Below are 13137 nucleotides of genomic sequence, written 5' to 3' on the forward strand. Positions count from 1 at the left end.
TTTAAAAGAATATTTGTGAAAATTCTACAGATTTCACATGTCATACTTATGAACTCTCCCAGATATAACAGCTCACTCAATCTATCTACACTTTCACTGGTAATGGTTCGGCTCTACCTACCGAATGCAGTGGGATGAAGATATGAACATCAGCAGAAGGATGAGGACCAACAACACGCCCGAAAGTCCCGGAACTGAGGAGAAACGGAAACAAAAAAAATCCTTGGCTTACACACAAGTTTTTTCATCGTTTTTTTGTTAAAGAAAATATAAACATCAGCAGTTACATTGCTTTATTCTGTAAATCAATAAGCATGAAAAAAAACAAACTGAAAAGATTATTAAAGGGAATACGTTTTGGAAAAAAAAACTCAGGAGTCTTTCTTACTTGTAGTAAAAATGATTAACTTTGGATCCTGGAAAGAGAAGAATGAATGAAAACAAAATAGTTATTGGCAACTTCAGTTCTCCAGTTCTAGATCTGGATCTTAAAAACTGAGGCTTTACTAAGACATAAATCTTTCTCAAGTACTTTTTTTTCTCTTTTGTGACTTTATGTTTGTGTCTCACCTCTCCTTTGTAGCGAGCTAAGTTAAGATCTGGAAAGTCTTCGGAGAAGCTGGCGCTGAAGTTGACCACATTCATCAGGTGTGCTGATACATGCACCGCTGCAAGAGTTAAAGGAGGGATGATTAGACCCATAGAATCCATTCAACATGCTGGCATCTCACCTACTTCCTCTTTGCGCGTTATATTAGTGCGTGTTGTGTAAACCTCTTTTTCCTATTACATGTACAGTATAAATATACACTCACTGGCCTCTTCACCTGTTCAACTGCTCATTAACATAAATTTCTAATCAGCCAATCAGATGGTAGCAACTCAGTAGAGTTAGGCATGTAGACAAGAGGATCAGTTCAATCTGAGAATCAGAATGTGGAAGACAGATGGAATGTGGCATGGTTGTTGGTGCCAGACGGGCTGATCTGAGTATTTCAGAAACTGCTGATCTACTAAGATTTTCACCCACAACCATCTCTGGTGTTCACAGAGAATGGTCAGAAAGAGAGAAAATTTCCAGTGAATGGCGGTTCTGTGTGTGGAAATGTCATGTTGATGTCAGATGAGAATGGCCAGGCTGGTTCCAGCTGATACAAACACAACAGAAACTCAAATAACCGATGGTTACAACTAAGAGCCGGAGAAGAGCATTTCTGAACGTACAAAATCTGTGATATTTGGATGGTAGGGTCAGATTTTGGCATCAAAACCATGAAAGCATGGATCCATCCTGTCTTGTATCAACAGTTCAGGCTGCTGTTGTTGGTGGTAGTATAATGGTATGCAGAACATTTTCTTTGCACACTTTAGTCCCCTTAGTACCAGTAACCATGGTTCCAACACCACAGCCTACCTGAGTATTATTACTGACAATACTCCATCCCTTTATGACCACAGGGTACCATCTTCTGATGCTACTTCCAGCAGGATAAGGCGCCATATCATAAAGCTGGAATCATCTCAGACTCTTGAACATGATCATGAGTTCACTTGACTCAAACAGCCTCCACAGTCACCAGATCTAAACCTAGTAGAACTCCTGTAGGAAGTGGTGGAACGGGAAATTGGCATCATTGATGTGCAGCCGACCAATCTGCAGAAACTGTGTGATGCTGTCACGTCAATGTGGACCAAACACTCTGAGGAATGTTTCCACTACCTTGTTGAATCTATTTCACTGAGGATTGAAGCAGTTCTGAAGTCAAAAGATGTTCCAATCCGGTACTACCAAGATATTCCTAACAATTAGCCGGTGAGTGAATGTAGAGATGAATCGTCTTTTACTTTTATTTTTTTTATTTTACCAATCAAGTCACAATTGATTATCAAATTTTCATGACCAAGTGTTTTGTCCACATGCTGTCTAAAGACAAACTACTCAGTCTGATGTATTTGCCTTTGCCACTAGCCTCTTATAATAGCATTATACATATAAAAATACAATATTAACTGTAGGAACTAACTGGAATCTAACATTGTAAAATGTTTCACATTAAACTAGCTTAGCTTGTTTGGTAAACAGAAAATGTCCACAGCAACAAACTAACACATTATCTCCTCTACAAACCAGAACCTATAGCATACTGCGAACGTGGGCAGACATTTAAACTAATAACATTGAACTGCTCTTCAAACATTTTTGTGTGTGCTACTCTTTTTTTTCTATTTACATTTTTGTATTTAAACAACTCTAAAAACGGCCATGCATTCTAATGGTGAGCTCAAAAACACCTCATTCCAATCTAGAACAAAGTGTTCACTACAATCTAATGCATCCAGTATGGCAGTAGAATAAAACACTAATGACCATTTTCGCTTTACGGGCTCAGCAAGCGGTTCACGATCTCGCTATTCCATACAGGAATACAGAAAACCCAAATCTGTGTAAAGAGCAGCTGTAACTAACACGTTATACAGAGGAGTCACAACAAACACAAGATGTCTAGTCAGCTACAGATACAACAAAAAAACAGCTAAAGACTCCCAATGGTCTTATTGGCACATGCACAGTCTGACATCACAGCCTAACAGCTGATTGAATTAGATGAGTCATACCCCCCATATCCTTTCCCACTGCCCCCCTGACCCTCCGATCTATTTCTCCTCTGTCTCTCCTGCATCCTGCTCCCCCTGAGCTCAGTCCATTTGCAGAACATGAGAACTTTTCCTGAGAGCATGTGATCCGATGGAAAAGCATGCCGGAATGTTTGTGATTGTTTGGAAATAATGGGTGGAGACGGGCGGAGAGCATTAAGGTTAACCACGCAGGAAGTGTCAATGTGAGGATTTTCTGTAGCATCATTCTGTCAACTCTAAAAAAAAAACACTTTTCTACAGCATTTTTGGTTCTGAGCCTCGTGTATTCTCATCTTTGTGGTTTTAATAAATACATTACAATTTCAAATGTAACACAGAGCATAACAGCATTTACATATTGTGGAAGAGGAAGCACATGAACATAAAGACCAGTGGAGACTTCTTAAAATGAGTTTAACACCTCAAAAAGCTGAAACAATTATTGAAAAATGAAAATTACAAAACGATGGACAATTAAGTAACCCAAAAAATTTAGCATTTTAACTGAAATTTTGAAAATTTTACTTTTTAACTCCTAAATTTAAAGAGGACAAAAACCTTTCTGAGTCAGCTGACGTTGAACTACTAAAACACAGAGGGGGCAACTAATGATGAAAATTAAGGAATTATCAATAGGAGCTACTTTAAGCATTACGAAAAGCTAACAAAAAAGAAAAAATAGCAATATTTTAAAATAAAATAACTCACTGTCTCTATGTAGTGGGCTCAAGTGCCCAAAAGTGTCTCTCATTTTCACCACCAAAACAGCTTTAAAATTAAGTCTTCTGGGATGTCTGATCCTTAATAGTTTAGTATTTGGTTTCTAAGATTGTTTTCCTTTCTGCTCCAGTTTAAAAAATCAACAGCCATTTTGTGTCATGTTTTCATAATTAGCAGCATGTGTGTAAAGGCCCACACCAAATGTCTCTGATTTCCTCTCAGTTCCTGCTCTCAGATTTGGTTATCATATACATTTTGAAAGTTCTATTTATTCCTGGGGTTAAAAATCTACATTTACTGCTACATTGAGCTGCTGTTGGAAGTTTATCAACTTCAGGACAACTTCCATCTAAATCCCACATTACAGTATGAGGGTGTGTCGCCCTTAATGGGACATTAGTCAACAGATGTTGAACCCACAGCAAAATATGTTCAAATACCCAAGTGGGAACGTCGCGTGCAGCTCCTTCTATAGATTACAGTTTTCCCCGGATAAGAGTCCCCAAAAGGGATGAGTAAGAGGAAGAAGACTGACCCAGCAGGCCTGCAGCTGTCTCACATGTCATGGGAAGAACCTCACAAAAAAAACCAACAACTGAAGGGGAATAAAAACACTCACAGTGAGAAACACTCTAGCTGCTGCTCCAAAACCAACTCAGTGGCATAGTGGAAGAGTGTCTGCCCTGACTGAAAGGTTGTGGGTTCAAATCCATGGTAGAGTTATACCAAAGACTACAAAAATGAGACAAATGTCACACACCCAAATGTGTGACCGCTACCGGGACTTTAACTTTAAATGCTTAGCCAGCCTGAATTCATTGAGAGTGAACAGGAGCAGAGGCAGGTTTTTACCCGAGAAGATGCAGATGGCGACCCCGCATGTAACATGGAAGGACTTGCTCTTGTCCAGCAGTCTGCGCATCCTTCTTGTTGACATCTGCAAGAGTGTCAGAGAAACATCAATAAGCCCTTCGGTCCTTTGAAATATCAACTTTAACACATTTTGTGTTCAAAGACAATTCAAAGTGCAATTCAATTTCTCAAATACTGGAAATGTTTTTTTTTCCAATTTTGATACTCGACATGTGATTTGTAATATGGATTTCTGAAATAATGTCATGTCTCCTTATGTAATTAATATGTGCATCATTTTTGTGTTTGATTTTATTAATATATATATGGATTAATTTTATGTTTTGTACTTTTCAAGCAATTAAGAAAACTTTATTAGACAGGCTTAACAGCTGAAAGTTTAAATGTGACATGCATATGTCTATTTATAATTATTTACAATTAATTGTATCAGAGCTTTTTAAAACAGCAACAGAACTTTAAGATCTATTCTCTGGCAGACAGTGGAAAGACCTCAAAACTGGACTGATGTGATTCTACTTTTTGGATCCCTGCGAGAACCTGAGCAGCAGAGTTCTGAAGGAGCTCATTTTTTAAGTAGTCCTGGAGCTTCAGTTAATTCTGTTCTGTCTCATTACATCCATCACACACTTGTTCCCGAACGTGAACACTCAATCTCACCGTATGCGAGCCTCGTATGAAGGTCAGCAGGGAGCGGCACATGGGTAGGAGCACCAGGCTGCAGTTCAGGTTCAGCACAGACGCAGAGGCTCTGCTGATGCACAGACCCAGCTAGAGGAGACACACAAGACGAGGCCAGACGGATTCATGAGAGACCGACTGAGAGCTGAGAGTTCACTCTTTTCACATCTAAGGAAGCCTGGATTTGAGGGAATTATTATTCCAAATTATATCAATTTTTAACAAGAAAATAATGAAGAAATTCAACAAAGTCTTGTTTCAAAGTGAAAAAAATTTGCTTTTAGATTTTAAACAGGGAAATTCCCATTTTACAAAATAAAATGTCCTTCTTTGATTGATTTAAAACATTGATTGTAAATGAGAACTGGACTGAGTGAGTGTGACAACACTCATAGAAAATGGTTTATCTCTGGCTCCATTAAAATAAAGTCAATTCAGTCACCACTTTGAAACCATGTTGGAGCCAGGAATCATCAGTAAGTAGTAATTGGCCTGAATTGTTCTAAGTAAAGGTTTCTATGGCAACCATGCTTGCTAATCAGGAGTGAGCTTGTTGTGTAGCCCACTAGAAAGCGGGCCACTCAAAATCTACCAAATTTTCTGATCGTTGGACGTGAAGACCTGGAAGTACCACTTACATTTACAAAGCCATCTGATTGGTCATCTTATAGTTTAAATTACAGAAAAAATATAATGAAAAAATAAGTATAAAAAAAGTTACAACGAAAATGGTTATTCTGACGAACAGAATGACTGAGTAATAGCTTGATATTTCTCTATAGAAGTCTATAGGATTTTGGCTTCTTGGAGCCTGTTGGTACTTCCTGTTTTGAACCCCAGGGGGGGGAGGAGTCATTCAATCCAGTTCTCATGTACAGTCAATGGGTATATAAAAACTATTTTTCTTCACCAAGAAAATTTTGTTTTAAATGGTAATTAAAAAAAAAAAATAAACAAAGGATGAGGATAAAATCATTTATATTTACTATTTCACTTTCTTAGAATCACATATTAAGAGTATTTTACTAACAAAATAATAAAAAAAAAAGACTTATCTAAGCCAAAACCAGCAGATTATGTAATGAGTCATTGTGGTTGCAGGTGAGGTCTGGGTCATCCACTGACTCTCTGAACATGCTGAGACAGCAGACAACACCTGGACGGGGACAGTTCACCTGCATGTGTGATGTCAGCTCTGTAATCTGTGGGGCTTTTTTTTTTTTTGGTTTTCTGTTTCTAAAGCGACGACGGGTGGTCCTTGCATCACAAAAGATAAGAAGATTTAACTACAATAGTGACATCTTTTGTGCACTTAGACATCCTTAAATCGTTTCACTTCCTGGTATTTTTGCAGCTGACACTTTATTTTTTAATTACAGATCTATTGGACATGGCAGAACAATAAACTTCACAAAAACAATTAGTATTTGTAGTTAAAAGGAACAAATAGACAACAAAGGATAAGAGTAAAAAGTAATAATCACAAAGTTAGTAATGAAATGCTTATTTCTTTAGGTCATATTGGGTTGAATTTTATTTTTAAAATGTTTATTGGAAATGTTAAAAATTTAAAAGTAAAAGTAAATTCAATAAAAGTCGAGAAAAACAAGTGTCATACAATTTTACTATACATATTTTAATGACATATTTTTTTAAGATTTTATCTACATTTCCATTTCAGCCAAAAACATATATTTTTTTCCAGCATTCTTTGTTTCTGCATGTTTTTGTTTGTGTATTTTTCTAGGCAGAGGATTAAATGACAACACAGTTCTTTCACGTTTGGTAGAAGGATTATAAATGTCTTTGCAGCTGAAATCTATACATTTTAAATCTGAATTTCAGTTATGTGTCTCTTTGTCCCTCTGTCACATGACCAGGGGGTGAATCTGATTTAGTGCACCTGTTCACCTGCAGGTTGGGTCTTTTGTGGTGGTTTGTGTATGGAAAAGGTAGGCTGATTGCATCATTTAAGAGATTCCATTGCAATGTTTTGAAAATTAACTTTTTTATGCTTAGGAATAAATTCAAAAACTTTGTTTAACTAGGAGTATTTTGTTTACTTTTGTACATTACCAACTCTGGGCTTGCCTCATCGTCTCCAGCGTCTGGTCGAGCATTAAAGTCGCTACAGTCTCCTTTTGCAAACAGCATCTGTTAAATGACTCCATAGAAGTGTAATCCAGTTGATTATTCCCAGCAAACTCATGAGGGTGACGTCTGCATTTTTGCTTCCATGTCAGAACTTGTGCCAACGCACAGATTCAAAAACTACAGAAATTCTGCACAAAATAATGTGCATCAATAGCAAAACTAATCTGGATCCAGTCAAGGTGCTGAGTAAAAACTCAATCCAAAGAGTTGACATGTGGCAGCAGCAGAGAACAGGCTGACACTCCAATACAAATATACCCAGAGCAGACCAACACCACTAAACGTACAATCTACTGCCCCCCACCCTCAAAAATAATTTCCCCACAGAGCACAGACTAGACACCCCCTAGAGAAAAGCAGCTGACGGACAAATTGAAGACGTGACGCCCTGCTTTCTTCATCACAACACCTCCAACAATCCCAGCACACACAGACTTAAACCCTCTGGCGATGGATTCAGTCAAACCAGGAGCGTGCCCACACTTGCCCGTTTATTTTGCTCCCCACTGAACAGCAGAGCTAAAGTTCACACGTGTTTGCTGCTCCCGCTGACCTCTCTTTACTCATCTGCTCCTGCACTGTTTGGAGATGTTTGACTCCTACAGCACTAAATCCATTCTGACAATCTCCCTTACAGTTTTACATCAAATAGTCTTCATTATCATTGTGAATAAAACAGAAAATACATTTTTATTTATAGTTTGACATTCAATAAATAAAATAAGCATAAAATAACAAATGATGTCGGAATTTATCCTCAAAACATCTAATAGACTCATGACGTCCCATATCATATCATGTCTGTGCTTTGGTGTCTGTATGTTTGTAAAATGACATACATGAATCTAGTCGTACAAGTGGATGATCAGAATGGAGTGGAGAAGGGAGCTTGTGGGCCACCCAGTTTATTTAATCTTTGTCAAACAGCAATTCTCTGTCTGCTCCTGACTCACAACAATATGCAATTGTGAGCTTCATTTTTGTATATATATATATGTCCTCATCATCAAAAAAATGCAACAAAATCACAATTTTCATCAGAGTGGGTCGTTAAAAAAACAGCATGAACAGCTGGTGGCGATCTGCTGCCAGCGCTTTGAATGAACAATCAACGCGCCGTCATATTCTGCAGACACAAGGAAGTCTTTAGCTCACACAAAGACGCACAAGGACGCACACATCCTCACTAATAGGAACTTGTGACAAACATTACACCACCCGAGTCAGCAGGCATCAGGATTTAAGCCTGAGTGTTTGTGACGGCACAAAAACACGGATAAACAACTGCTGTCACAGAACTTTAAAGCCACAAATGAGACGAAGAAAATGTGCATTTAAAGCATAAACAGCAAATACCACAAGGGTGTCCCAAGCTTGGCTTTTGCAAGGCAAGTTTATTTGTTTTGCACATTTGATATACAGAGACAATTTAAAGAGCTTAAGCATAAGCTGCAGTTTCCTGATGGATTTTTTGGTAGTCCTGTAAAAACACTGTTACAGTAATCAAGTCGACTAAAGATGAAAGCATGCACTAGTTTCTCCAGGTCCTGCTTAGACATCAGATCTTTAATCCTTGAGATATTTTTGAGATGATAATAGGCTGATTTAGTGACTGCCTTAATGTGTTTATCAAAATGTAGGTCTGTGTCTATCACTACACCCAAGTTTCTGGCCTGGTTGGTAGTTTTTAGTTGAATAGATTGAAGCTCTGTAGTGACGTCTAACCTTTTTTCTTTAGCCCCAAAGACAATAACCTCAGTTTTGTTTTTGTTTAATTGAAGTAAGTTGTGACACATCCAGTCATTAATGTCCTCAATGCATTTACCAAGAGCCTGTACAGGGCCTCGGTCTCCTGGTGTCAGTCTAATATATATCTGTGTGTCATCTGCATAGCTATGGTAACTAATGTTGTTGTTCTTTATAACCTGGGCCAGTGGGAGCATGTAGATGTTAAATAGAAGTGGTCCCAGGATGGAGCCTTGGGGCACTCCACATGTAATTTCTATTGGCTCAGAGGTGAAGTTACCAATTGACACAAAATATTTCCTGTTTTCTAAGTACGTTTTGAACCAGTTTAGTACTGGCCCAGTGAGACCCACCCAGTTTTCCAGTCGTCTGAGTAGTATTGCGTGGTCGACTGTATCAAACGCAGCACTGAGATCCAGTAAAACTAGCACTGACATATTTCCACTGTCTGTATTCAAACGTATGTCATTGGTCACTTTGGTCAGAGCCGTTTCAGTGCTGTGGTTCTGTCTGAAGCCGGACTGGAAGACATCATAGCAGTTGTTATTTATTAGGAATTAATTTAACTGATAGAAAACAGCTTTTTAAATTATATTACTTAAAAATGACATTGACATTGGATATAGTTGCTCATTTGTGTGTTGTCTAGACTTTTTTAGGAGTGGTTTGATTACAGCTGTTTTCAGTGGTTCTGGACAAACACCAGATGTTAAAGACAAATTCACAATCTGCAAACATTTTAACCATCTGCACAATCAAACCTCAACCTAAACATGCAGCTTCCTTTACATCTCATGTCTAATCCTCCATAGAGGACAATTGTCCCCTTACTGTTCAGGTCTTTGCACAGTTTTCCTGAGGCGGAACACCTCAGGTTCAAAGCCTTAAAAAAGAGCCATAAAGCAATAAACTGAGCAGCACCTCCTCATCTAAACACCACCGTCCTGGTCCAACACCTCCATGTCTAACATCCTCTGTCAACGGAAAACTAACCAGCAGGCTCTGCAGCATCCAGCAAAAGATCACAAGTTAAACTCTTCCGCTTTGTGATCCCACAATGTTGGCACGAAAGCCTGTTCTCACAGCAGCCTCGCTCTGGATCTCCATTTTTGAATCACAGTTACCTTTGACTGTGTCATTATTACTTGGTGCTTCACTTGAAGTCCAAAAGTCAGATAAATAACTTTAAATTGTTTGGAACCCTGTGGTTCCAGACGCTGTAAATACCAGTGATGTCATCCCTCCATTCACAGCCTAATGAAGAGATGAAGTCACTTTGAGGAGTCCTTCTTCTAAGCCCAAGTCTTTCTCTGCATGTGCAATTTTTACGACTCACAGCAGCAATTTCTGAATCTGATCATCCATTAACTGTATCGTATAATGCAAGTTGAGGCTCTGAAGCCACATATGGCTCTTTTATCCCTCCATTATGCCTCTTTGGATTTGAAGAAAAAATGCAAACAGTTTGAATAAACAATGGGTTTGGTTCATTTGTTTTGGTTCATTATCTTTTGTCACTTATGATTAGATTTTTTACATGTCAGATAACTGAGAAAAATAGTGGTAAAAGATTGAATGAGATTGAGCTCATGATCTTATCTTACATTTACATGTACAGATCTTTTCTGGTAATTTAGAAACAATGTTGTCATTTTTATATTTAATATTTAAAAGGGGAAAAGGGGTGACCAAAGTTATAATGGTAGAAAATGTCATGTTTAATTTCTTGCATGTTTAATTTAAGTAAATCAGCAGGAGGATGAATGGCTTAATAGCCATACAAATGTATATAAAGATATTTTATTTGGGTTTTGATCAAAACTGGACCGCATGACTATGGCTATCCGTCTATGATTGACGGATGGACAGATTGAGGAATGGTTGGTTGGTTGGTTGGATGGATGGATAGATGGAGTCTCACCCCCAGCATCTGGTAGAGGTAGTGGTACTGCTGCCCGGTGGAGTACAGCAGGTATGTGTCCAGGAACAGCCAGGTGTTTGCTGCCAGCCACAACATCTGCACACAGACACAACACACATGATGCAAAGACACAACAGCAGACACACAACACATGAAGCAAAGACACAACTCATACTCTATGAACAAAGACATCCATAACAGGACTTCATCTGCAATTTCCTCCCAAATATATTTAGTCAGAACTTGTTAGAAGTCTTCATAAAAAGCAGTAACATGTCACTGCAGTGAATGGGTTGAAGAACCCTTTGTTCTCAGTTAAAAACAGCACTGGAGCGGTCCCGTGCGCTGGAACTCAAACCCAAACCGTTTCAAAGCTGATAAGAAAACTTTCCCACCAGGACAAAGTGTTTCCCCGCTTCGTTGGCGAGCCAGCTCCTCACCGACACGGCCATGGTTCCCTCGGGGGCTCCGACCTCCACCTTAGCCGCCCCAAGTTCTCTCCAAAGCCTCGGTTCGGCCGGGAGACAAGGAGCCGGTGCTGCAGCGCTCACCGGAGTCCGCTCGGTTCTGCTCGCACCGTGCAGGGGCTCTTCACCCCCCTCCTCTCCACACATACACTCACAGCACAGTCCCAGAGCAGGGACACCCCCGCATCCCAGCTCCTCCTCCCACAGGAGTGCTCTGCACTTCCAGCCTGGACTCTGGTTTAACGGAGTTCAGTGTAAACTCAAAGTGGATCTGAACGGAATTAAGTTTTCAGACCAAAATGAACAATGAACGTCGCTTTATAGATCTGCAGTACGTCTTTCTGCCACCAGAGGGAGCCAGAGACCAACTGACAGTAGAAGGTGGAATCCAGCTCTCCTGACCATAGACATAATATATAATGCCTGAATGAATATATTTCATTTTCATAGAAACACAGATTTACTTTCACATAGTGTGTTTTATTATCAGTTTTAAGAAACGTGGGAGTTGAATGCTTTCAAGCCTCCTGTTGCTAAAGACAAATTAATCTCTGGCTGAAGATAACTTTGCAAAAAACAGAACACATAAATCTTATGTTGTTAGGTATACTTGAGCATAAGCAGGTATACTATGGACTATGTACGTGTAGTGTAGGAAGTATACTAACGGAATACTTCTTCAGACTAAATAAAAACATTTTAGGTTTACAATACATAGATAGTATATAAAACACAAACTTCAAGTATACTACATACTGTTAGTACACTTAAACAGACGACTTTTGCTAAGGGCTTGTAACCATAAACAATTTAAATAAATTATCATAGGGAACAGAATGCTCTAAAAGCACTTTCATGAGATTCTTTTATTGGCTGTTTTGTTACTGATAAACTAATAATTTCCGCCCTGCACACGTTAAACCTAAAAAATGTTTACGTTATAAAGAAAAAAATTTACATAAAAAAAAGAAAGAGAAAATGTTTTATTTTTATACACATTTCTACTATACAATATGCTACTACTATACTCTGTGGGAGGTCAGAGTAAAAAAATATGAATTTTAGTACAGTTCTGATCCAACAGTGAAAGTTCTGTTTATTTTCTTGTTAGCTTTTAATAAAATGTTGATTTTTTTTAAATTAAAATTTTATTGTATATCATTTATTTTACTTTCCTAAAAAATGCAATGTCAAAAGTCAAAAGTTTGTTTATAAAGTTGTGATTGGAGCTTTCCTTCCAAGTGTAGATGTCAGGAAAAACTGCTTGATTTTGCACAATCTCAGTTTAGACTCTGTAACAAAGTATCTTAAATAACTGTAAACCCAATTTCTGTTGTCCATGTTGTTGCATCTGTTTCCATTCTATTTTCTATTAAAACTTTGCTACTAAAGTAAAGCCAGTAAATCATCACAAGGAGGAAAATGTGTATAAATGATGACAAAACATTGATATTTTATTAAATTAGCATTGAAGATCCTCTTTTTGGTGATGGCACTGGACTGTGTTTACTTATAAAATCATTTGGTAGGTGAATTTTAAGTTATTTTTATCCGTTAAGAACAAATGTAAGCAAACCTGACAAATGTTTATGTTGTCATTTTTCTTTTTTCATGTAAACATGAACAATGAACAGCAGTGTTCCAGAAAATAGTCAGCAAAAATGTGTTCCAGCTGTTTTAGTCAAGAACAAGACATGACATCATTATGTGATTTTAACAAGTCGTCATTCTTTGAGGTTCCATGTTTAACTTTGCCTTTAAAAAAAAAAAAATCTTGATAAGATACAAATCAATTATACTTGAAATATGGGTCTTTTTTTTCTCTAAAAATTCAATTTTTGCTGTTTTTTGTTACACTTGATTCATCTGGAAGAACTGTTTGGAGCTCAAACGTCCGAAAACAAGACTAAAGGTCACGTGACTGTTAGTGCAGGAAGG

The 13137-nt window shown here is 38.1% G+C and overlaps 1 protein-coding gene across 1 annotated transcript in view; it reads right to left on the bottom strand.

Moving 5' to 3' along the window:
• LOC112149940 (NADPH oxidase 4) overlaps positions 1–11551 on the bottom strand; it is a 24081-nt gene extending 12530 nt beyond the window's left edge. Inside the window, exons 1-7 of the mRNA XM_024277950.2 lie at positions 11128–11551; positions 10733–10828; positions 4891–5001; positions 4210–4294; positions 571–668; positions 389–416; positions 122–194 (exon numbers count right to left, since the gene is read on the bottom strand). Of these exons, the coding sequence (XP_024133718.1) occupies positions 122–194; positions 389–416; positions 571–668; positions 4210–4294; positions 4891–5001; positions 10733–10828; positions 11128–11346 (710 nt within the window). The 5' untranslated portion in view covers positions 11347–11551. The remainder of the gene's footprint in view (positions 1–121; positions 195–388; positions 417–570; positions 669–4209; positions 4295–4890; positions 5002–10732; positions 10829–11127) is intronic.
• Between the last annotated feature and the right edge of the window lie 1586 nt (positions 11552–13137).

This window comes from Oryzias melastigma, linkage group LG13, assembly GCF_002922805.2.
Source record: "Oryzias melastigma strain HK-1 linkage group LG13, ASM292280v2, whole genome shotgun sequence".
Classification (NCBI taxonomy): Eukaryota; Metazoa; Chordata; class Actinopteri; order Beloniformes; family Adrianichthyidae; genus Oryzias; species Oryzias melastigma.